We start from the raw sequence: 24,532 nt of genomic DNA, 5'->3' as shown, positions 1-24,532 counted from the left end.
CATAAACGACATTTTCACTTCATTTTACGAGTCTGATGATTGAAATTTTGCAAATATCCGAATGACTGATTTGTTTACCAATGGATGTTTCCTTTGAATCTACGCAAAGGCAAGAAGCTGCACATACTTCGGTTAATATTGATTGTTGTTTTCCCGATAAGTTGAACAGCAAACAATGTTATGAAAGATCATCCAATGGTGAGTAATTGATTAAATTAACTTTAATGTTGGAGGTGTAAATGTAATTCTAAGTCGACCGCTTTCAGAAGAAGCGATGCTGATTTACAGGTTCATTAGACAGGCCTTTGCATCCAGAGACGTGGCTTCAGTGCAAGGGAGAGCGTAAAATTTGTAGTGTGTTGTATATAACTGAGGCTCCCTATGAGGCTGACATAGTTACATTTGATGTACTAAAGCCTCGTTAAAATACTGCATAAAAAATGTTCCTTGAAACACTAATCGTGCTGCAAATATCAATGCAATCTTTCTGAAGTTTTGTTCTTTAGATTAGCGAAATCTACATTCGTTAATATTGCATTTCTTTTGATCACTCACAATGTAGGACGGGAAAGAGTTGAACAGGAGTTGAGAACCAGTCGAAGTAGGCTTCCTAGAATTGTCAAAACAAATCCAAGAAGTAATGGGAACCAATACTATAAACCAACTGAAAATAGGATCAATGACTCGGGTAAGGAATTGAGAGCTTACGAATGATTACTAGTCATGAAATTTAGCCCTTTTCGTATTGGTTTCAGGTGATGTCCAACCTGGTCCTAGCAGACTACAACCATGTCCCGGTAAAGAAGGATGCTATACTGTTATTTCCTCAGAACCGTGAAGCGGGATGGTTTTTCATAAATCAAACTCTTAGAGCAATTTGGCAGAAGTAATTTCATACAATGAGTATTTACTTCCTTAGTTTCTTTTGCGTCAATAATACCAAAGCGTGCTGCAAAATTGTGTAAGATTTTTTCTGCTGATAATCTAAAATTTCCTAGGATATACAGGTACAAAGAATTTGACTGAATTCATGTCATGAGTTATATATATATTTATTCGACTGGATGGCAAACGAGCAAGTGGGTCTCCTGATGGTAGAGATCACCACCGCCAGTAATTTCACCGGCTGTCTTACTCTCCACGCCGAAACACAACAGTGCAAGCACTGCTGCTGCTTCACGGCAGGATTAGCGAGTAAGATGGTGGTAGCAATCCGGGCGGACCTTGCAGAAGGTCCTCAAGTACCACCTGCAAAATTTGTTTTTATGTTTGCGTTTGCTAATTATGTACACCCTGATTGACAGTAGCTGATTCAAAAGCACAATGGCATCTAAATATTATTAACGGTTACTTTAGGCTGCGACGGGGAAAAGTTTAAGCCGAGTCAAATACCTCTTCGTCGATCTTATGTCAAAGAAGCTCCCGTGAAACCGAGTGTGATACCAAAGAAGTTTATGACAAAGCCTCCATTCAAGACACAAGCCAGAAATGTCCAAAGAATTCAAGTGCTAAATACTCTTCAAGGTATGAAATATTTAGACACAAAACACACGATGCCTGCTTCACTGTGGGGAAGACTAAGGCTACGAAACGTTATTTGCTCTTATTCAAGCATACCTACAGTATTTCTTCCCTTAATTCCTTCCCTTTTTAGAGTTCCGTAGTTTCACAATGTCTATCCGCGGCTAAACTCAGAGACCGTTAGTACTAGAAAGTTTTAATTTGGCATGAATATACATTATGAGTCACGCCGACAAAGTTGTAAAATAAAAAATAATAAAAAACCTCTCTTAGACGTCAAATGGAAGTGGTTTTTTTTCTCGACTAACTCTATGGTGTGAGGTAACATTGGATCGGTCAAAACCATTGGGGGTTGCCAAGACGATTTTTCGATTCAGTGATCTGTTTGCGAAATATTCATCTTTAAAGTGCAAATTTCCATTAAAATCGAGGGTCCCACCCCCACGCCTCCCTTCTAAAATCTAAACTGTTTGGTGGAAAGAATTTAAAAAAATTACGATGGTAATATATCAAAATTACAAGGAAAATTATAAAGGCTAAGATTGCTTGAGAATTATTAGTAGTTTAAGAGTAAATAGCAACCCAAAGGATAAAATTTACCTAAAATTACTTGATTTTTTCGTAATAACTACAGAACCCTATCTTGGGCATGTGTATGCTTGTTCTTTTACTTGCATGTTACGTAGCTCAAGTATTACGCTACCTGTTGGCTTCTTTATCCATCACATTTTTATTACTGCCAAATTGTAAGTTTTTTTTTTCATTCAGGTACGTAGGTATTCTCGGAGCAGCCGAAATTACATTTGGGAGTTTGTGAAATGAGACTGTTTTTTGGTGTTCCATAAAATCTCGCCAAAGCAAACATAATCTGTATCAATAAATGAAAAAAAAAATAAAAAGAGGTTCATCGCTTAAAACAATGGGTAATATTTTCTATTTTCAGATTTCTGCACCGAAAAACGTCCTATCACCACTTCACTAGCAACATCTAGGCCGATACCCACTTTAGGCCAAATTTATCGTAGGACTGAAGACACCAATAGAGTTACTGGTATGTGCATTATCGTACATCATAGTTCGTTACGCTTGACACAAGTAAACTCTTTATACATTTTCTAAATAAGACTCTAAATCCGCACTCTATTCTACATTTATGAAAATAAAATAATGCACACCAGATAGATACCCCAGTACTAGGTTATTGTAAACAGAAACTTTTTACAAAGTACTAGCCAGAACAAGGGTCACCGACATAGCCAAGCGAATTAGCTCGTTGAAGTGGCAATGGGCGGGTCATATAGCACGTAGAGCGGATGACCGTTGGGGCCGAAAAGTTCTCGAGTGGAGACCGCAGATTGGCAAGCGCAGCGTAGGACGTCCACCAACGATACATTGACGGGTCACAGTCTGCGGGTTCACGGTGGATGCCGGCCGCTGCCAAGCGAAGCAACTGGAGGTCTGTGGGGGAGGCCTATGTCCAACAGTGGACGTCCTACGGCTGAGATGATGGACTAGCTAATTACTTGCCTCAAATTTGCCAAGAAGAATGCGCCGCAAGAAACTTGCAGAAAGTCATTTTTTCATAAAAATATAATTACAAATAAAATACTTAAAAACTATATACAATTAAAGAAAAAAAAATACAAAATAATAATAAAAGAAATACAGGGATGTATGGGGGGTTACAATACTAAACACTAACTATATCTAAACTATATTACGTTCAGTGAAAGAATGTCCACCGTCATAAATTTAAAATAAAAAATAATAATAACTAATAATACTTATGCGCGCTTTGCTGTGTCAGATATTGGTGCTGGTGATTATTCCTAGATGCTTTCCGATTTTGTATCATTGTGACATTTTGGTCGCTAATTTTGAAGTCTTGATGACGTTACAGATTGGCTGTTAGAAAGGGATAACAGTTATCTGCATGCTCCAGTAAATGCGATAGTCGCTGAACAGGACCACATTTCCGAAATTAGCACAGCAGGTGACGCTACTCATGTCGAAGGGAATACTGGTATGTATGATAGTAAACTGTTAGATAGGTATCTGTTTCACCCCTTTAAAAGGATTGTGAAGTAAAACCGAAAACAAACCTTTTATAGAGTTGTGCTTGCTTGTTTACTTTGCCCACAATTCGTGCAATCGAGCAGATCGTCAATACTTAAAAAAAACATATAGATTGACATATAGATTTTAGCTTAGAGGTCAATCGGGGCTATTCAGTTTTAATTCGGTTCAATAGCTCTCTCTCGAAATATTGTACTTACCGATGTGCCATAGGAAACTTTCCAAAATTGCGGATTTTTTCATATAGGTAAATATCGGGAACTTCTCACAGTTTTGTGTGGGGATTGAAACTTTCCGTTTCTTAAATTTAAATTTACTATATTTCTTGTGAAAATTTCCAGAAATTTCAGAGAACTTTCCCAACTTTTTTAAAACTTTCTGCAACTTGCACATCTGTAATTTTACTACATGTATTTGAAAGCAGAAAGGAGATGTGTATAGTGCAGTCCATTATCCCTGCCTATACTGGGTATCTCTGACCATGGGTCTTTAAATTCAAGGGTCGATTCTACTCGCATAACTAAGCTAATTTTATTTTGTAACATTTTTAAATAACTTGAATTTAGATAATTTATTGATCCTCTATGTTTAATCGTTAAATCAGTGTATCGGACATGGCGGTGTTATCGCTGTCTCTTGGTAAGGGGGCGCTTAAATAATTTTTCAAATTTAATTTGACATCTCAAAGTGAAATATTTACCAATGCTCTGTCAACTTTGTATTGTATCGCATACATTGAATAACTAACTGGGCACAGGCCTCCTCTCAGACTGAGAGGACTTAGCCTGTACATAGTTCGTACATGGGCCTAGAGCAGATTGAGAATAACAATGATTTGATAAAATGAAGGGTCCACGGAAAGAAAATGTCTAGTCACCTTTTTTTTAAATTGAGATTTTAATCTCAAAATGTAGAGCTCACAAAGTACCACTGAATGAAATAATCTGAAAACAATATAAAATCTATTTTTTTATCTTTTAAATAAATGGTAACCATAGTAATTGTTCGTAATGACTAACTTTCAAACCGCTATAACTCAAAAAGTTGCTTAGGTGACTGGACACGTTCTTTCCGTGGACCCTTCAAATAACAAATTACTTAAACCAGTGACAATAAATTTGTCATTAATAAAAACATAACTAATGAAGTTACTTAATATCATTTACTCTCCTCTCAGATATTATCATCACGGAGAATTCAGCTGAGAAACCCCGTTCTGAACACCGTGGACCACCTCAAAGCATCACGAACAACTGGATGTCAATACACGAGTATCCAACACGAGACAACGAGTCAGGTAGTTAGTTTTTAGGGTTCTGTACCCAAAGGGTAAAAACCCTGTTACTCTCCGCTGTCCGTTCTCCCGTCCGTCCGTCTATCTGTCCGTCTGTCACCAGGCTGCGCCGCTGTATTTCATGGACCGTGATAGCTAGACAGTTGAAACTTTGACAGATTATGTATTTCTGTTGCTGCTATAACAACAAATACTATATTTAAGGGGGCTACCATACAACAAACGTGTTTTTTTTGCTAATGTCTAATGTTGTATAGAATAATGGTACGGAACCCTTCGGGCGCGAGTCCGACTCTCACTGGGCCAGTTTTATTTTTAATTTATTTGTCTAAGAGTGATCTCGGCAGCAGTGTTCCTTGAATTAACATTTAATTATGAATCTACTTGTCAGGAATTCCACGAGAGTGTCCCTTCCGAAATAATTTTGCCTTGTATGGCAGCTAATTCAATCAAACCCGTAAAGCTCGAGAATATACTGCCAATTTGTTAGCAAAGTCATGAAATTTTACCGGACTCGATATCATTTTCTCAGCCTTTTCAGGACTATTAGAAGAACGGTTTTTCTTAAGGGACATTCTCGTGGAATGCTGAATATTGTAAATGCGTAAATTGAGGAGTGATTGAAGCCCAATATAAAGTGCGTGATTGAGGTAGATGACTATAGGTCCACTCCTGCTGGCTCGTGCTGAGGCACCGACCGACTTCAGACTGGTAGAAAATTATTTTCATGGTTTTTTGTAGTCGGTTAAATTTTTTGTTATACATTTTTTATCGATAGGAATAACCTTTCTAATTAATATAAAAAAATATCAGATTTTTAAGTAGCACCAATAAATTATCGAAACGATTGAGTCAGTCACATAATTTTTTTTTATTGTTTTTATTCTGGACTATGGAACAACCCGACTGTCGTAATTTGGCGGTAAAGAAAACTCTTTCATTTTTTCAAATTAATTGATGCTAGGTACTCAAAAATCTGATATTTTTTTCTGTTAATTAGAAAGGTTATTCCTATTGATTCAAAAAGTTTCAAACGTTTCTAAATTTTTCATCCATTCCCCATTTTCGCTAAATATCAGAATTTTAATTCAAATGCCTTAATGATCAACACGAGTGCAGCCGCGTGTAAGCACTAGTAAAACTATATGTTAATTAAAGAAAATAATTCCATATTTTGTTATTTTAGGATATTGCTCCATGAGCCTCGGCCCGCAGGTCCCCAAATATATGGATTCAAAACATGCGAACGTCATACCTATTGTGAAGCAGTCTGAAAAAAAACATTACTTGGCCATCTCTGAAAAGAGAAGCTCAGCTCAATCAATTTCATCGAATGACGGCAACAGCACTGGTAAAAATAATTATAATTAATAACTCAGTACAGGATGTTTGTCGTATTGTTAGGTTACTGTAGGCAAAAAAAAATCCATGAATCACCTTGAACAGATTCGCCTATTTATAGTCGGGGTAAGAAAAGGTTCGTCAGTTTTGGACCTTAACGTAATTGAAATAGAGTTGAAAAGTGACGAAACTTTTCTTGCCCCGACTATAATGGTCAAGGACTTTAATTCCTGACCCACTACGGAACCCTTTCAAAGGAAAGTCAATAATTAATGCGATGTCACTATGACGTTTACTGTGAAATAGTTCCGTGCTGGGTAAGGGATTAAAGTTCTTGACCGTACGTGCCTTTTAGTATCAGGTACAGTTATTATTTTCAAAGTTAATCATAATAATTATTTTCTAGGCATGCTCCTTTCGGAGCAACAGACGGTACTGTTGGCTGAGAAGCCCCAACGTTCTGATGAGACTTTATTAGCAGTTAAGGTATCCCGACACAAGACTGAGACGGTTTCGCAGAATTCCCAACCAGGTACCTACTAATTTGAGGTAGATGTCGTTCTTTTCGTTTGGTAATGATTGTGTGCTTGTTTTTGTTTTTAAATCTGTCGATTTGTATAATTCGAATCGAAGTGGACGAGGGTTATGCAAGGAGGGTATGATGACACGATGCGGCTCTACCGTTCGCGTGTGGTAGCGGCGGAGTAAGCTAAAAAGGTTTTAGTTCATTATTTAGGCTGCAGACTGGACGCCACAGGAGTAGCGAGCGTGTTCTCTATTCATTGTTCAGGCGAGACGCTCACCGCACTGTGGTTACTTGGCAGCACACGCAATGAACAGAGAACACACTCGGTGTGCCGCTACCCCGGTGCCTGCTGACGTCCAATTCGCGGTCTTAAATAACGATTGGAAATACAAAGTACGTTTTATTCCAGCGTTCACAAAAGGGATGCAATTTCCGTCCGACGGGACATTTGCTAAGTCTTACGTCGATTGCCCGTCAGAAGTGTTCCAGAAAACTACTGATTTTGAAACAGCTGGTATAGTTGTCTTTGCTAGCTTACACTAGAATTACATAAACTGTAGTTAAGTCTATAAACTAAAATAAGAAAAAAATGCAAACTATATAGTAACAGTAACACAGCCTTAACGGCCGCATTTCCACCAGAGATGTACAAGGATGTGTTGCGATGAATGTGTTTTTATCACGCTTACTCGTACCACTCTGCCTTGATCTGGTATAATTAGACAAAGTACTAAAGTGCTCAACATTTGCATGGGCCGACTGTACCTACCTACTGGCCGTCTCATCTCAAGTTTTTATATCAGTAAACTAAAGAGGCCAATAAGTGGTGTGATTGGGTGTCAATAATCTAGATAAAGCATTCTGTATGTAGCTTGACGTCATACGTCTGTTATCGGCACCAAAGTTACGCTCCCTGCTGACATTACAAGAGAGTGATCTCTGTTTACTTCTGGTCAACTCCTTCTTTTAATTAGCCTACTTGCATCCAACTGCAGGGCAAAGACCTCTCTTTTGCTCCATTCTTGTCTTTGAAACGCGAGCCCCTTCTATCCCATCCTGTGGAAGAAAAGCTGGTCTGACATTTTTCAACTTAACTATTCTTTCTTGAACTAGTGGCGTCTTTTGGCTGACAATGATGTTAATGACGATATGTCTTAAACTGTCCATCCAGGTTACACCTCCTCATCAAGTATTGCCGGCACTGACTTGGAATACCGAGCGTACTCCAGTCGAGGCACCTTGGAGAACGTTGACGGCAACAGCATGGCAGGGGATGATACCCACCAATGGAGCAGCACAGGAACCAAGTCCCTGAACAGCTTCTGTTGCGATATTGGAGAGGATCAAGTGGATTTGATGCACCAGACTGATGAACTCAGTACTAGGTGCAACGCGGGATTGATATCTACAGGTGATTACAGTCGATATAACTAACACTCTGATGCTTCGGTATCTAGGTGTTCAAATATATCTGAAGGTAATCGTATTTTCAATCGCGTGAGTTCTTGTTCTAATGTATTTGAGTATCTAATCAGTTCCATGGGGTAAATAGCCAGACTGTTATCCATTAATAGGCTTATTATCTGACGTGCTTGCAATTGCGTTCACGGTATAAGATAATAATATGGTACAAAGAGATGACGAATGCGAATAAGATCCTATATAGCGAAAAAAAAAACTTACACAGACGGACGGATGTACGAAGGGATGGATGGTCAAACGAACGGCTGGACAGACAAACGGAAGGATCATCGAGGAGATTTAGATTTAGGAGAAGGAGGAGCGAGTGAGAAGGAGCCAGAAGGACTAAAACGTTTCTATCTATCAACTAAAGTTAACATAATTATGTTATATACGCGTTTTTTTAACCTTTTTTTTTGTTTCAGAGACATATCGTCACTATAGCAACTGCTGCATGTTGCGACGCGAGAGATGTAAAAGACTCCATGGGAGAAGCTTTATCGGAAAACATTCTAATTATAAAGAAAGATTAATCACTACTTCAAGTAACAAATTCAAAGGTAACACATCCAGATTAGTAACTCTACTTATGCTTCGCCTTTTTTTGTTTTCATTCTATCAAGCGCATGATCAAAATAAAATCAAAATCGCATCAAATTCTTAATTATACTTTTCTAGTTGCTGATTTTTTCACCATCTTCATAATAATGATAATGATATACGACCTGTCCTTGGCCTTTGGACAACATTAATGTAACATCATCAATATAAGGTAAACGTCTGAGTGCTCGACAATGCCCAATAGACGACACCCTGCTGTCTCTCTATTGCTAATGACATTGGATTGAAGATGCCAACTATTGGGTCATTGACGACCACTCGTACATTTACCTTAGATATTTTTAAACTTTAAATACTCGTTGGACAGAGAGGAGACCTTCAGACATGCCGCGCAAGCGCCTCTCGTTCCGGCGCATGTGCCAGCGCCGGTGGAACGCCGTCTGCCAGAAGACCGCCGAACGGTTTGCCAATCGACCTAAGTCTTCTATGAAAATTATGAAAAGTTAGTACCTTTTAGCCGTTAGACCGAGGCCGCACTAAGGCTAAACTGACTATTTACACAAGTAAACTTAGAACCGCCAGTGCGACCGCTTGCGTTAGTTTACTTTACAAAGTCACGCGGTTAAAAACCGCGGCAGTTAAGCCGTAGTGCCTAAATGTATGCAGTGGTGTGCAGTGAGGGTAGATAGCGTCAGTAGCTGCGTCCACACACATTTGAAAACAGGGTAGGCAATATTAGCGTTGCCAAGAAAGAGGGTAGGCAGCGCTAGTGTTGTCTACCCTCAAGGCAGTGCTAATGTTGCCTACCCTTACTGGTGCTGGTGGGTGCCTACTCTCACTTCACACCACTGGGTGAAGGCTAATGTACTACACACATATTTAGAGACTTTTAAAAATAATCCAGCCCTCATTTACCTATTCTCGCTCCGCTGCTGTGGAGACAGCTGGACTTAGCGATGATTACAATATTATTTAGATGAATACCAACATCACACATAACGAGGCAGTTTAAGATGGTACATGACGAAAGGGGTTCATAAACAAGAATAGTATTTTCACAGATTTGATTTTGGAAATCGACCTGTATATTCTGACTGTAACAATTAAAATCTGATCAATAACCTAACCAACAAAAAGTTGGAAAAGTCCCGACTTTGTCACTTCAAAGCTAAACCGATTTTGATGAAAAATGTCTAAGAATCTAGAAAACCTGATTGCAAATAAAAAACCAAACCAAAAAAAAACAAATTTACTCTTAAACTACTGATAATTCTCACAAAAACTTAACCGTTATAGTTTTCCTTGTAAGTTTGTTATATTTACACCATCCTGATTTTTTTCAAATTTTTCCTCCCACCGGTTTGGATTTTAGAGGACCCGGACGCTCGATTTTAATGAAAATTTGCACTTTAAAGTTGAATATTTTGCAAACAAATCACTAAATCGAAAATGGTTTAGCAACCCCCTATTTATAATGGTTTTAAAAGACCTATCCAAAGATACCACACACTACAAGGTTGGATGAATAAAAAAAAACGCCTCCACTTTGCGTCTATGGAAAAACTTTTTGTTTGTAAACATTTTGTTGGCATAGTTTACATATATTATATTCGAGCAAAATTACAGCTTTCTAGCATTGATACTCCCTGAGCAAGGCCACGGACGGACAGACAGACAGACAGACAAACATGGTGAAACTATAAGGGTTCCGTTTTTGCCATTTTGGCTACGGAACCCTAAAAAAATTGTTTTTGAATTTTTTATTGTACCATTTTGTCGGCATAGCTTACTTACACACTTATAAAAATTCGTCCAAATCATACAGCAAATTTGACCATAAGCATTCTTAGTTCCTCGGAAAGCCGTTTTTGGATACCATTTTTTCAAAGTACAGATATATATCGTGCAAAATTACAGCTTTCTAGCATTGATAGTCCCTGAGCAAAGCCGCGGACAGACAGACAGCCATACAACTATAAAAATTGAGTTAAGTAACCTTTAAATTAATTTTCGGCGGATTTTCCGTACCTACATGACCCTTACGTGAGCCAATCCAGGAGTCCCAGTTAGTTCTAAAAAAGCGTAGTACCTAATGAATCAAATTAACCTTTTCGCACGGAGTGAGAAAACTAAAGTAATACGTTAATGCGAACGCTTCATTCGATCAATTCGATAAAAGGCCGGTGGTAGTTTTTTTTAAACATTCATAAGTGCTTGTTATAGCCTAAATTGAAAAAAGATATTTTGACTTTGACTTTGAGGGCAAAAAACGCAGTACCCATTGGACAAAAGTCAGATATAGAATCTGATACAATTGCTATAAAAGTATGGGATGTCAACATGACATTTGTAGCACAAAGCTTCCGCCCTGATGCATGATTCAGTTTGATCGACTTTATTATATTCATACTCATAAGTCCGTGCCCCCAATCTGGTTGTACGGTTGGACATTGTCAAACGGTTTTGTACGGCGACAGGAGACGTGTTAACTAGGTCAATCAAGTTTTTCGTGATACGGCAAATTCGCCCGCTTATGGAACATTTAAAATTAAATAAAAAAAAAACATTTAATAATAAATCTTTTTTCACCTCAGCACCTCAAACAGGCAGGTTTTGCTATGAGAAATCAGTGAGCAAAATCGTTTTCATTATCCGATCCGATATCACATTATCCAACAAAGAACCAAAGTCACTGAAGTTGCTCAAAGAATTAGTTCGCTGAAGTGGCGTCGGGCTGGCCACGTCTGTCGCAGGACTGATGCACGGTGGAGCAGACGACTCCTCGAATGGAGACCACAGACGGGAATACATAGTGTATACGTTATGCCTATCCAATTTATTAAAAGTGTGTAAACAAACCGATTTCATCAAAACATCACCCACTGAATCCAATCAATAACACATTTACTGATCTATAATTCGTGTCTTTTAACTAGATGTCTAATCACTTTATTCACCAAAATTCGCATATAAATAAATGAATATCATGGGACACTTGACACCAATTGACCTAGTCCCAAACTAAACAAAGCTTGTACTATGGATACTAGGCAACGGATAATCGTACTTATATAGATAAATACATACTTAAATACATATTGAAAATCCAAGACCCGAAAACAAACACAAACATTCGTGTTATTCACACAAATATCTGCCCCGGCCGGGAATCGAACCCGGGACCTCAAGCTGTGTAGTCAGGTTCTCTACTCTAACCACTTGGCTATCCGGTCGTCTAAACTTCGTACTTGATTTCAATATTTTATTTTTATTTGAAAAATCTTCGTCAAAATCTGACGTTATTTCTTGATTGAAACATGTGTAGGTATAATCTGTAGTAGCGTAGAGATGGTGGAAAATTTGACATTTTAAAAATCGATGAATGCGCGTATACTTTCCTTAAAATTAAAAAATAGTTACTGCTTTTACAATTGAATAAACAGTCTTTGGAATTAAATCAAGTATTGTAAATGATAAAATAGACAAAAATACGTTGATCTATTCAATTAATAAATAATCGATTTACTGAACAGATTAATTATTTTGCAATAGGTTCTAGGTTTTCACATCACTAAATGTCTATGGTCGGGTTAATGGCGTCTTTGTTTACGCTTGTCATAAATTGGATCGGAATAGAATATATTGCATCCTGAGGCACGAAGTCGCTGGCGGGGGATGGATGCGAGCAGTGGACTCCTGTAGGCTTGAAGTTTCTCATTAATGCAGTCTCTGCTCTCTTCTATCACTACGCTCTTAACAGTGTGATCGTGGTCATCGGTTGAGAATCAGTAGAGAACCTTCATGACTTCCTTTGGAAAATAGTGTGTTGGTTTCCCTTACCTTCCATACAGCATTCAGCAGGAGTTGGCAATAGCTCTGGTCCCCACCCTAACATTTAATGAGGTCCTTTAGTCCCCTTTTACAAAACCCACGGGATCCGAAAATATAGGTTCGTCCTAATCAAATCGGGCACGGTACGAGCTAACGGAATTTAGTAAAGGCCCGTTTTGACAGCTGTCATCTCAGTGCAATTTATCCATTGGGTTATAAATTATTCTGAAATGACAGCTGTCTTAACTGGCCTATTACATTGTAATTAATTAGTTTAATTGCTGTTTGACTGTCAGATTTAACACGCGAGCAAAGCTTCGTGTAGAGGTAGTGTCAGATAGTCATATTATTATTCACTTTGTTTTTTTTTTCAGTACGTATGATGTACGCGCATCCCGAGTTATTCCTGGAAGATGTGAACGTACAAACGACGAGCGCTATGTGCACAGATACAGGTGTGTTGTACGCGTTATCTATCTATTTTATCCGTGTATATAGTCGCCATGAGGTAATAAAATCAGGGATTCCACTCATGACATGACAAATGCGGCCCGTTAATTTTTTTTACCGATTTAGGCTCTGGCCCAAACGCCGACCAGTACCGAGAAGAGTGTTTTTAATATGAACATTTTAAGGCTCACTAAAACACTCTTTTCGCGCTACTAGCTGACGATGGAACTAGAGTCAAAAGGACGCAATCGAAGTGCATTCCACAAACGGAACGGCAAAATAGCCGCCATGTTGCCCATGTGGGCCCAGCATCGTGTTTGACATCAATTTTTCTTTTGAAGTACAACCCTAAGGGGCTGTTTCACCATCCATTGATTAGCGTTAACCGACGGTTAAAAATGATTTATTAACAGAAAAGCACAGAGTTATAACACATATACAAAATTTTAAAAAATACAACTACTATCTAATCTAAATGGGTTAAATGTGATGCCGTCTCCGTCTATTCGAACGAAACAAAATAGAGACGGCATGACACCTAACCGCCAGTTAACACTAATCAATGGATGGTGAAACCGCCCCTAAAAATATTATAGTTATATTACCCCAGTTAATGTATATTTAAGCATTCACAAACAAAAGGCACGATAGAAAACTGGTAGCATTTTTTTGTTTTTCCAGTGGTTTTCATTACAATCTTTGTTGCCAGATGCAGCTGTTATTTGCCTTTTTACTTAGCTCTTATTGCTATGCTAATGTTTTGTTTCGCTAAAAATTACAGTGATACTTAAGCTTTGCTTGGAAATTTACGGGAACAATTGCTTATGAGTTTTGAACTTTTCATAAGATTCTAAATTAGTTAGATTAGAAGAGAAAGAGACCAGATACTAACAAAAGGCGTGGTAGGTAAAGGGGTGGTAGTGGTTTAGGGATTTTGGTTTTATGATTGACCTAATATCTTAATATCTTTTCGTTATGCTACGCTACTTCGTCACGAATAAATGACTTCTATTTCTCTTTCTTAAGCAGAGGAACTTGGAATCGAACCCCGACTCGGGCTTTTTTTTATTTATGTGCAAAATTTCACTTTATTACTGCTTGTATCTTACCGTGATATTTACGGAAATATGTAAATGAAAATAACATAGAAAACAGTGAACAGTGAATATGTAAATGAATACATTTAGGTACGGAAGTGCACATTGTGAGAAAATAATGATTTGAAAAAGTGCGCTTTTTGAGGGCATAAAATTGGAAATGCGTTTTTTGAGATGCCCCTTTCAAGAAGGAAGTTTAGTTTCTTGTATGACTTTGAAATAGATCTTTTGAAAAGAGCACATTTTGGGAAAGTGTGATTTACAATCCTAGGCCAAATAGATCTTTACTCGAAGGACCGGCGCATAAAACAAAGTTCCCTACATAGGTACGCTAACTTTTCAGACCCTTTTAGTGTGGTGTAATAAGGAAATTCCATTAAAGCGACACATGGCTACGTGTTTGCGGATTACTCTAACTCGAGGAGCTTCTAGAAAACTCATAAATCCGTCGGAACGATTTCCTTTTGTTGTGTGACGCATTTTTATTCTCAGGCATGGGTACTGTAAACCACGAGAACAGGTCTGCTGGGATCGCCACGTCGCTGAAGTGGGCTTCCCCGCATGTTCATTTTATGGATGCAGGTTCCATAATTTTAGTTTATTTCTCAAAAACTTAAAAAAATTGTTTCACATGTCCCATTTTATGTGTCAAATCTAGAGAGTCGATTTATTAGAAAATATACCTTTAGAGCATTCACTTGTAACAACATCGAGCATAAACTAAAGCAAACCAAATAAAACCAAAGCCTCTCTGAAGCGATAACTCCGCCAATGCAAACTCTCTATACATATATGTGCTTTCTATACTGCTTATTATGTTGATGTTCAATAGTCATTGTATTGTATTGTAAGGCATTCACTTGTAAAAGAATATCGAACATCCGTCGTTTTTAAATTTGTCGAACTGAACAAAGAACAAAGTCAAGCATAAACCAAAACATTGCTACAAAAATTTAAACGATCAGTCTGGGAATGCTATAGTAAATGCTCGTTTAAAATTGTATTATTCAACTTGGAAAAAAATTTGAAGAAACAGTGACTAGTTTTTCTTGTGATTTCAGCAACCTCAGGAACTATACCAGCTCATAAGAAACCGCTTCCCAGATATATTGATTTGGGACCTTCTATATTCCCATGGCAATTTAGTTCTTGTTCTAGTAAGTTACGTTTTTTTGTAACGACTAGTCTTTATACGCGGTTTCCCTTGTGCTAGCCATTAGACGCGGCGTTGGCGTTTTAATTCAGGGATTTCACAAAAACCCATGGAAATTCCTAAAATTAAACCACGGTCTTCTTTATTTCATTCCAAATTTCATGTCCATAAACTTACTGATTAAAGTTGAGAGAAGAGATTTACATCGATTCCGTGGGAATATCGAGTTAAAAAATAGCCTATATCTTATTATACAAGTTCAAATATCTGCGTACACACATGAAAGAGTAGCACACACATGCATGCACGTACACACTCACATACTATCACATTATCATATTAATAGGATAATATGCCCTTAATCGTTCTTTCGACAAGTTTTTTGTGACAAGATCCGTAAAATGTTCTTAGGCCAACCCAAAATGGCAGATTTCACAATTGATGTTTATTTTATTTGATTAAAATTAATTTACAGAAAGAAAATTTGCAACTCAGCAAAATAACGAAACTCTGTCTGATATGCCTAAGAAAAGGAGACAAAACAAAACAAATAACAGACCAAACGAATGTATAAATACAGAATCAGTAAAAAGTCTAAAAAGTCCAAACAAACTGGTTAAAGATGAATCAAGTCTAGCAATAATAATCAAAGATAGCACTCCCTCAGCCTCAAAGGAAATTCAAGCAGAGCTAAGCAGTCCATTACACCAAGTTGAATCAAAAACTACCATCGTAATATCCCGCCAATTTAACATTAAGAATATAAAAGAAGATGAAGATACTGTACCACGTAGAAATGAGTTCAAGAAATCAACTTTTAGTTTCATTAACAATTCAGGAGTCATCAAGAGTGATACTGATCATAAATCATCTGATGGAGGAGTTTATAGAACTTCAGAAAATACTGAAATCAAGAATGAATCAGCTTCGTATCAAAATATAATTTTAACTGGAGCAGGTAAAGCATTTACATTGTAAAATGAAAAGGGGCTAGTTTCTTTAAAATTGTAATTAGTCTGTCAATTAGATTATCTATCAGAAAGCATTGGAGATTATCTATCAGAAAGCATATAGCCAGTTCTAGTTCTGCGTAACGTCACGCAGTGCATTTTTTGAACCCTGCTCGCAAGTATTACGCGCTTTAATCTTTGTAATTTTTGTTTGGTCGACTAAAAAATGTCCTGTCCAAAATTTTTTAATAGTCTAAGCGGCAAAGTAAATAGAATATTTAATTTTATACTAACGAATATTTGAAATAAAATAACAGATGCTTTATTGTCTTATGCACTTGGAATCATGATCGCTTTTAACGCTTCTTTTCGTCAAATAGTTTAGGGTGAAGGTATAGAATGAGATGTTAAATGCGATCATGAACGCCGCGTGTTATCATCATCACCATCATCTGGTCTGCTCTGTACATTACCTCTTTCTCCGCTTATTACCCTTTTCAGTGGAAGGCGGGCATAAGACAATACGGCTTCAGGTATATTAATGTTTTAATTACTTGTTTAATTTTAGGAACTAAAGATTTTCTGCATGGAAAAAATGAGGAACTTATCAAATCATTGCAATATTCCGACTTGATTTATTTGGAACAAGAACAACCGTACACTAATAATATGATAGCATGTAATCCAGCTGGTAAGCAAGGTTTTTTTAATGAGCTTATATTGTGTCCTGGTAGGTAAACAACAAAAGTGCCTACAGTCAGCAAAAAAAAATTATCAAAAATAGTTTTTACTTATTTTAGTATTTAATGGAGTTTTGATAAATTTTCAGAAGTGAACGTCTCGTTTTGTGCTCCAAGTAAGTGTTGCCAGACAGGAACCAGCTGTAGGATGCACTATTTGTGTGATCGCTCCACCAGCGTAGGTAATTATATCAATCACTCTTTTATTCTCTGTCCTACGCGTAAAAGATTATTACAAACACGTAATATTTTTATTTCTGTTCAGAAACACAACCGTTCATCAGACCCGCTGTTAAAACATCCAAGGGGGTGGTTACAATCCAGAATAATCCTAAAAAAGTGTCCGTTGGACTATCAGGTAATTAATTAGTGAATGTAATGTTGCACCTAAATTCCTAAAAACTGAGAGCTTCCTCTGTTTGAGAAGCCGTAGGTTTTACAACTATTTAGGCTAACGTGACTTGTCCACAAACGTCGAGGCTTTTAGCTATTAGGCGTGATTAAGTCACTGGCGGTGTGTTTTCAAATTGTAAGTGAAAATGACGAAGGTTTAAAACATTTATGTACAAACTTTCTTTTGTTTAGTTTTAAGCTAAACCATTTAGAAAAGAAAGAGGCCTCCACCGAAACTGTTTCGCCTGTGAAACATCTAGGATATCAAGGTAAATTGTGAATTGTTGTAAGTACCTAGACGGTTTCTTGTCGCAACGACATCGTAATAGCGACATAGAGTAGGTAATTTGGAGAGTAAATGGAATGGTGTTAACTTTGTTAGATTCAAGTTAAACTCGCTTTGGTTTTTTCGCCCGCTCGCTTGTTGTCGTTTATTTAAACCTAAATGTTTTCGGACTGTTTTTTTTTTCGAGACAACTTTTGTGTCACACCATTTACATGATAATCTATTTTCAATTACTTTCAAAAAGTAAATTTGCATAACTGAACAAGTTATTAAAATATAAGCTTTTAGGAGACAGTGTCTTGACACATCGACACGATCACTATGACATTCAGCAAACAAAAAATATACAGATCTAGTGAATAATGTTTCCCATTGCATTTTGTCGGAAAAGTTCGTGTTTATCTTGCTATCTCAATTAGCTTCAGTAAACTTCAGTAAGCTAGTTGAGACAGCGATGACAAAACAATATTTATTACATTTGTACTGAACTATCTCATAGCCATAACAATATAGCTACTGTGATTGGTTTTTTGGAGTATTTTTGTATTTTTTATTTCAACTCCAAATTGTTACATGCGGGTCGAAAGGGAACATAGATGTCGCTAGTGCTGCTGCATAAGTAGCGTAGTAGAAATAAGCAACCTGAGAAATGTATGCATAGGAAAAATTCGTGTCTAGATTCCTGTCCAGCGGTAGTGTAGGGGTTATAGCACGCAGCACGGATTGCTGAGGACCTGGTTCGATTCCAGCGCTGGTCTCTTTCTGGTTTTTCTGTGCATCCATGTCTCAGTTTGTATTTTCGATATAGCTACTGGTCGCATTGCTAAATCCCCCATTGATATCACAGCAATTTGACTAACTCCATTTTGTTTGTAGGTCCAAAAATTATGTCAATTTCATCTGCTATTATGACATCACCTTCAGTGGACACCATTAGAGGGGATGCGGAGTGCAGGTTAGTGAGTTCATCATTCAGTGCCGTTTCTTGAAGAGCAGGGTCTATGCTCTATAAGGTCTATCTCTAAAGACCGATATACTAGTCGAGTTTATTTTCTATGACATTAACATTTTTACGTTCCAAGTATACAGCGTGTATTTTTGATACTGTCTCAAACTGTAACCAGACGAAGATTTAAGTGCTGTGAACCGATATCAAAACAAATCGTTTAAAATTAACTACCAGAACGTAACTAATTTTTGAAATATTTTCGAGCAGCAATGTAATGCGTACAATAATTTGATTCGAGAGAAACGTTCTGTGACAGCTATCACGTCAACAAGTGCGACATTTTGAATAAAACAAAGCAGTATCACGCAGTGATACATTGCTGCTAATTAATTTTGTAAGGAAAATAATAAGTCAACTTTTTTAACTAAAACATACTAAAATGGTTTCACTACCCTGAAAGTTTGAGGTAATATTAAAAATACACGCTGTATTCTTTGTTGCCAAGAGCCTCGTGATGCTCTAAGACAGGCTCTGCTAAAATTTGTATTGTAATTTTCTCATTAATTTGAATGATCGAGCTGTCTTATAATATAGTGAAAGGGTTGTTTACGTCAATTTTGATGAAACATCTATTTTGTAATAGCTAGGTTTTTTTATAAACAGCTATCAATTATTTTTTCGCTATTTCATGGCAAGAAGCAAGGCGTTGCGAGTATAAAATTTTCATTTACATTCCTATACAGTTACCAGCATCAGTAGCTGACACAACGAAGCGTGCGTAAATATTTGATACGACTCTTCTGTCTAGGGCCGGTAGAACGTGTAAGATCTTTTTAATCACGCTCCGCTGTGGCAGATATTAATGTAGGTGATCTTAGCCTATCTTATCTCTCATAACACCAATTCAGAAGTTATTACTTTTTTCTAATAGAAACTACGGCCAATAATCGTTAAGATTTCAAGATAGTGTTAGTGCTAATTTGAACTCTTCCGACAACACTGTTTCTGATACAAAGCAGAGGCCGTATTGCGTAATGTTTCTGACGCTCGCGATTGCAATCAAATGACAGTTTTTGTATGCGAAATCTGTCATTTGATTGCGATCGGGAGTGTCAGAAACGTTAGGCAATACGGCCTCAGGACTTATGACAGTTAAGGTGATTTTCCACCGGTAAGGCGAGGCGAAGATGCGCTAGGAGAGGATTGAAAATTTGCCGTACTTTCACTTCTCGCCTCGCCTCGTCTCGTCTCACGTCGCCGGTGGAAAATCACCTTTTTGACGATTCCTCTTACTTTTTCTATTCCGTCAGTTAGCTATTTTTCAAAAAGTTTAGACCACATTGCTGAACCTACCTAAGCATCATAGAGTTTCAATTTCATAGACAACATAATTGCGGTTATTGACTTAAACTTTGTTATGTCATCCATTAGAATGGCACTGTAGTTCAAACTACCAAGTGTCATTCTCAATCAACCTGCTGTTTTAAATCATTTTGTGATACACACACGACTTGTACCTTTAGTACAGCTTCTCATTCATTTAAAATGATTATAGTAATCAAAATTCCAGGGAATTCTGCAAAAACGATTGTGTTTAAGGATATCCAATTACTTACTTCACCTTCGCTACGATACCATCCATCGCGGCTCGTTTCTTGCGGTAAGAATACTCATCTTACTATTCCTCCTAATCGTACCTACAAATATTATAAATGAGAAAGTTTATGTGTGTGTGTGTGTGTGTGTGTGTGTGTGTGTGTGTGTGCATGCATGTTTGTTACTCCTTCAAGCTAATGCGGCTGGATGTGCAGATATCTGGAATAACACATATAGTAAGTTTATCCTGATATTCTTACGGGATTGGGAAAAAAAATCTCGACCGCTGGCTCTAGAATCATGAAATGAGCCACGGTGGTTTTTAATAACGTCAATGAAAACGACGATGTATTTCTTGGTAGTTCTCATAAAACTACCAGGCCTCTCTATACCAAAAACGTCACAAGTACTACAATTTCACAAAATTGTCACTTTAAGCCTACTGGCCGTTTATTCTATGAGAAAGTTAAGAATTTATATTATTTTGTAACATTTATGATACAGTAGCCGCGGGGTTATACAAGTACTTGTAGAAAAATATTATTTTTTTTGATCAGGTACCGAGACGATTCATGATGGTAAAGGACATTCTAAAGCAACTTCGGTTGAGAAAATCGTTTTATATTCTGACACTGGTAAAGTTTGCTTTTAATTATTATATCTCTAAACAAGTATTGTATTTATACATATATCTAATATATTTATTTTCGCATCAAAAATATTTGTGACCAAACTCATTCGATACGGTTTGACGATTTTTATGTTTTTTTGTGTATATTCGGTAGGTCTGAGAATAGGATGTAAACTATTTTTCATATTCGTACGCGGACGGAGTCGCGGGCAACAGCTAGTAATATTATATTTATTTCTGGGTCTCGGGGATCTCGAAAACGGGTCAAACAAAATCGACGAAATTTGCTGTGTAGGGTTTCAGGGGCAAACAATCAATCTAATTGCTGCTGTTATTAGATGGCGGAGAAAATAACGGAATTTGCCCTTATAGTTAACAGGATATCAAAAATAACACAGTGTATTGCTGGTTTAGGTACAAATGCAGTACAAGTAAGGTCGAAAAAGTCCTTCACCATTGAAGGGTCGGGATCACTTGAAGCTCCAAACTTAAATGGTTAGTAACTATCTGAATATTCATTCATCTAGTTTTACTGCAACAGTCTCGACATTTAATTTAATTTGATTGTAATTCTATTTTATTTTGTGGTTTTAATTTTTTATATTTTTTCATTGATTATAATAATTAGAACTAACTTAGTTTGTAAGTTGATTTACAAATAAATGGATCTATGTTGTCTGATGAATGAATTATTATTAAGCCCCTTCTACCGAGTGTGGCCTGAAATATGAGAAAATAATTAAAACATAGATCATACTCGTCAAAATGACAACATTAGTTCAGCGAAATTTAAAAAAAAAATTAAATTTTTATTACACTTTAAAGTTTATTCGAAGAAGCAATGTAAGGCAAATTGGTTGATGTTTGTAGTGTGACAGGCGACGTCATTTGTTTCTAGGATGGCGTGCATTGATTGAAAGAAAAAGGAAAGAAAACATACTTATTCGTGACATTTTTACAAATAAAAGAAAAAGAAAAATAGGAAATAAATTTTGTCACGAAATAGTCCCAACTCAGCATGATGTCAACCTTGCGGCCGACGCTGGTCTTCCGTTGGAATCATTTAGGAGTTAAAAGTATACATCAACAGTGAACACGACAACTAAAACAATTTTTTCACAATACACAAATCAAGTAATTGCAGTATTTAATTTCTAGTACGACCTATGTTTTAATTATTCAAATAAATAATTTGCTCGTATTACAGGCCACACCCTGTATAATTGGTCATCTAATTAGCGTGTTAGTATACCTAATGACACAACATTCCTTCTATTAAACTGTACTACGAGTACTTTTGTCCTCTCGGTGACGGGACAGAATAACAACAAGAAGTAGCTGATCCACCCAAAAGTTTATTTAAATAGCGAAATGTGGAGTGACGGTAATAAAATGTGCTTTAATTTTTTTTCACCAGCTAAACATTATGTTCCTGCTAGTATCAACACGGATACATCAAAATGTACCAGCTTGGGAACTTCCAATGATGCTTCCTCGAAGTTATCAAGCCTGGGAATGTCCAAGAAATCTTCGCGTCCGGTCGCTCTGATTGACGTTTGTGTTCAACACAATTACCCAAAAGACAGTACGTAAAATAATTTCATGACCGAGTATTATACAAAGTTTTTGAATTAGGATTTCTGTGACAGAACTTAATTTTTTTAGCATTACAAAGAAGGTAAGCGATCTTAACGTGTCTTTTTATTGAAAAACACTTTTGAAAAATAAGTCACCGCAAATAGTAACAATTAGCAAGGACATAATGATCATTTACGCGCTTTTGGTATCATATGTATAGTTACTGTTTTTTTAATACGTTTTTCAATAAAAAGACTTGTCAAGATTGTTTACTCTTTTTAATGCTAAAAAAACGAAGTATAGTTGGTATTGCGAGGTCCGTTTTCAACTTTGACATGGTGTCACATTTTGATTGGCTAATTAACTAAACGAGCCAATCGCAAACAAGACTGTAACGTCAAACGAACCTGAATACTAACGCCATCTAGCAATTTTTCGTCATAAGTTCGGAAATAATTATCGTTGGGTTAGTTTATTGATATTATACTGATTCACTTAGTTTTTCTCCAATATTCTGATGTGTAATGAATAAATATATTTTAGAAATCGATTATTGAAATTAATCACAGGAAATTACCATTCGAAAGTGTTAGTAATCTGTGTTGGCTACAGTTTCTTATTGACACTATTGATTTCGCGTGATTTCATTTAAAATCAACCGCCAGACTGAAATGTTGTTTGTCACCAGAACCAATAAAAGCGTATCGTTCTGCTGCCATCGTGTGCAGCAAAGTGCCCAGTATTTGCAAAACAGAAGCCGGGACGTCCACGACTGAACTAAATGCAGGTGAGGACATTTTCTGACGCCGTTTATTGGCATTTATCTTCTGTTAATCAAGACTAAATTAGAATAGAATAGAATAGAATGCTGTTGGCCTCTTAGAGAGGCTCAAAGTCACGCAACGAGCTATGGAGAGAGCTATGCTTGGAGTTTCTTTGCGCGATAGAATCCGGAATACGGAAATTCGTCGAAGAACTAAAGTCACTGACATAGCTGGAAAAATATGCAAATTGAAGTGGCAATGGGCAGGCCACATCGCTCGAAGAACAGATAACCGTTGGGGGAGAAAAGTCCTCGAGTGGCGACCACGAACCGGAAGACGAAGCGTTGGCAGGCCTCCCACCAGGTGGACTGACGACATCGTGAGAGTGCGGGAACCGGTGGATGCAAGTGGCAGTTGTCGTTCATTATGGCGTTTAAGGGGAGGCCTTTGTCCAGCAGTGGACGTCTTCGGGCTGATGATGATGATGATGATGAGAATAGAATAGAAGACAGTTATTCACATTCACAAAGACACGCAAATACAACAAAACTAAAAACAACAATTAACAGCAAACACAAATAAAACAAAACTAAAAACAACAATTAGCAACACAAATAAAACAAAAAAAGGAAATAAAAATATAAAAAATAGCCATTTATATAAAAAAAGACTAAATTATCTCGACGTTTTGGCCACACTTACTGTCGCAGCTTTATGGTGAAGTTGCTTGTCGCTCTAGTAAAATATTTTTGCTAACGGTTTTCAGATTTTATGTTCTTTTCGAAAGCGCTGGTAGTATAAAGAAGTGACAGGCAAAAAAAGCCCACTGCAATCTACTTACAGAACTAACGTTTTGCTTTTGTGGTTCTATTCTGATCCAAAATGGAATTGGTTGACTGTGTTTGTATTACAAATGGGTCAATCAACTTTTTCTTGTACCTCGTTGCCATGTTACGTCTCCTGGACCACTCTTTAAAACCATTATATGCGGTTTCATTGTTAAAAATTCATCCAGCGTACATTTTTGCCCTAATTAGAAGCCCGTTATTTTATGAACTATCACCTAAGCACATAGTAGCATATAATTACAACAGTTTTTTCAGAAACTCTATCACTGCTGTCTTTGGACAACATGAGAGCATAACAGATTTGACAAACAAGAATGTTGATTTACCAAATCCACATTCTGCTCGCACGAAAAATATCTCGTCAAAATCATGGTAAAAGTTGTGTATGCAAATGTCGAGGCCGCGATAGCAATTTTCACTTAATACCGGATCTTTTTACAATTTGCGCGTAATGGTTTGGAATGATGGAGATTATGCTCGCGCTTT

At 37.1% G+C, this 24,532-nt stretch overlaps 2 protein-coding genes across 2 annotated transcripts in view; both read left to right on the top strand.

Moving 5' to 3' along the window:
* The first annotated feature begins 63 nt into the window (after window positions 1–63).
* On the top strand, window positions 64–17,367 carry LOC141433649 (uncharacterized). The gene is made up of 20 exons (XM_074095753.1): window positions 64–198; window positions 563–688; window positions 756–797; window positions 1,357–1,524; window positions 2,465–2,572; window positions 3,422–3,544; window positions 4,775–4,894; window positions 6,078–6,242; window positions 6,639–6,764; window positions 7,168–7,272; window positions 7,930–8,169; window positions 8,645–8,779; window positions 9,148–9,282; window positions 12,986–13,066; window positions 14,651–14,740; window positions 15,220–15,315; window positions 15,787–16,269; window positions 16,830–16,952; window positions 17,091–17,183; window positions 17,267–17,367. The coding sequence occupies exons 1-20, from the start codon at window positions 81–83 to the stop codon at window positions 17,365–17,367; spliced, it is 2,778 nt and encodes a 925-aa protein (XP_073951854.1). The 5' UTR covers window positions 64–80.
* Window positions 17,368–18,622: 1,255 nt separating this feature from the next.
* The window catches only part of LOC141433648 (uncharacterized), a 6,470-nt gene continuing 560 nt past the window's right edge, over window positions 18,623–24,532 (top strand). Inside the window, exons 1-6 of the mRNA XM_074095752.1 lie at window positions 18,623–18,635; window positions 20,200–20,289; window positions 20,783–20,860; window positions 21,271–21,351; window positions 22,274–22,441; window positions 23,123–23,221. Of these exons, the coding sequence (XP_073951853.1) occupies window positions 18,623–18,635; window positions 20,200–20,289; window positions 20,783–20,860; window positions 21,271–21,351; window positions 22,274–22,441; window positions 23,123–23,221 (529 nt within the window). The remainder of the gene's footprint in view (window positions 18,636–20,199; window positions 20,290–20,782; window positions 20,861–21,270; window positions 21,352–22,273; window positions 22,442–23,122; window positions 23,222–24,532) is intronic.

Source organism: Choristoneura fumiferana, chromosome 12, assembly GCF_025370935.1.
Source record: "Choristoneura fumiferana chromosome 12, NRCan_CFum_1, whole genome shotgun sequence".
Lineage (NCBI taxonomy): Eukaryota > Metazoa > Arthropoda > Insecta > Lepidoptera > Tortricidae > Choristoneura > Choristoneura fumiferana.
The sequence above is the reverse complement of the archived record's forward strand: the minus strand, read 5'-3'. Positions and strand labels throughout refer to the sequence as shown.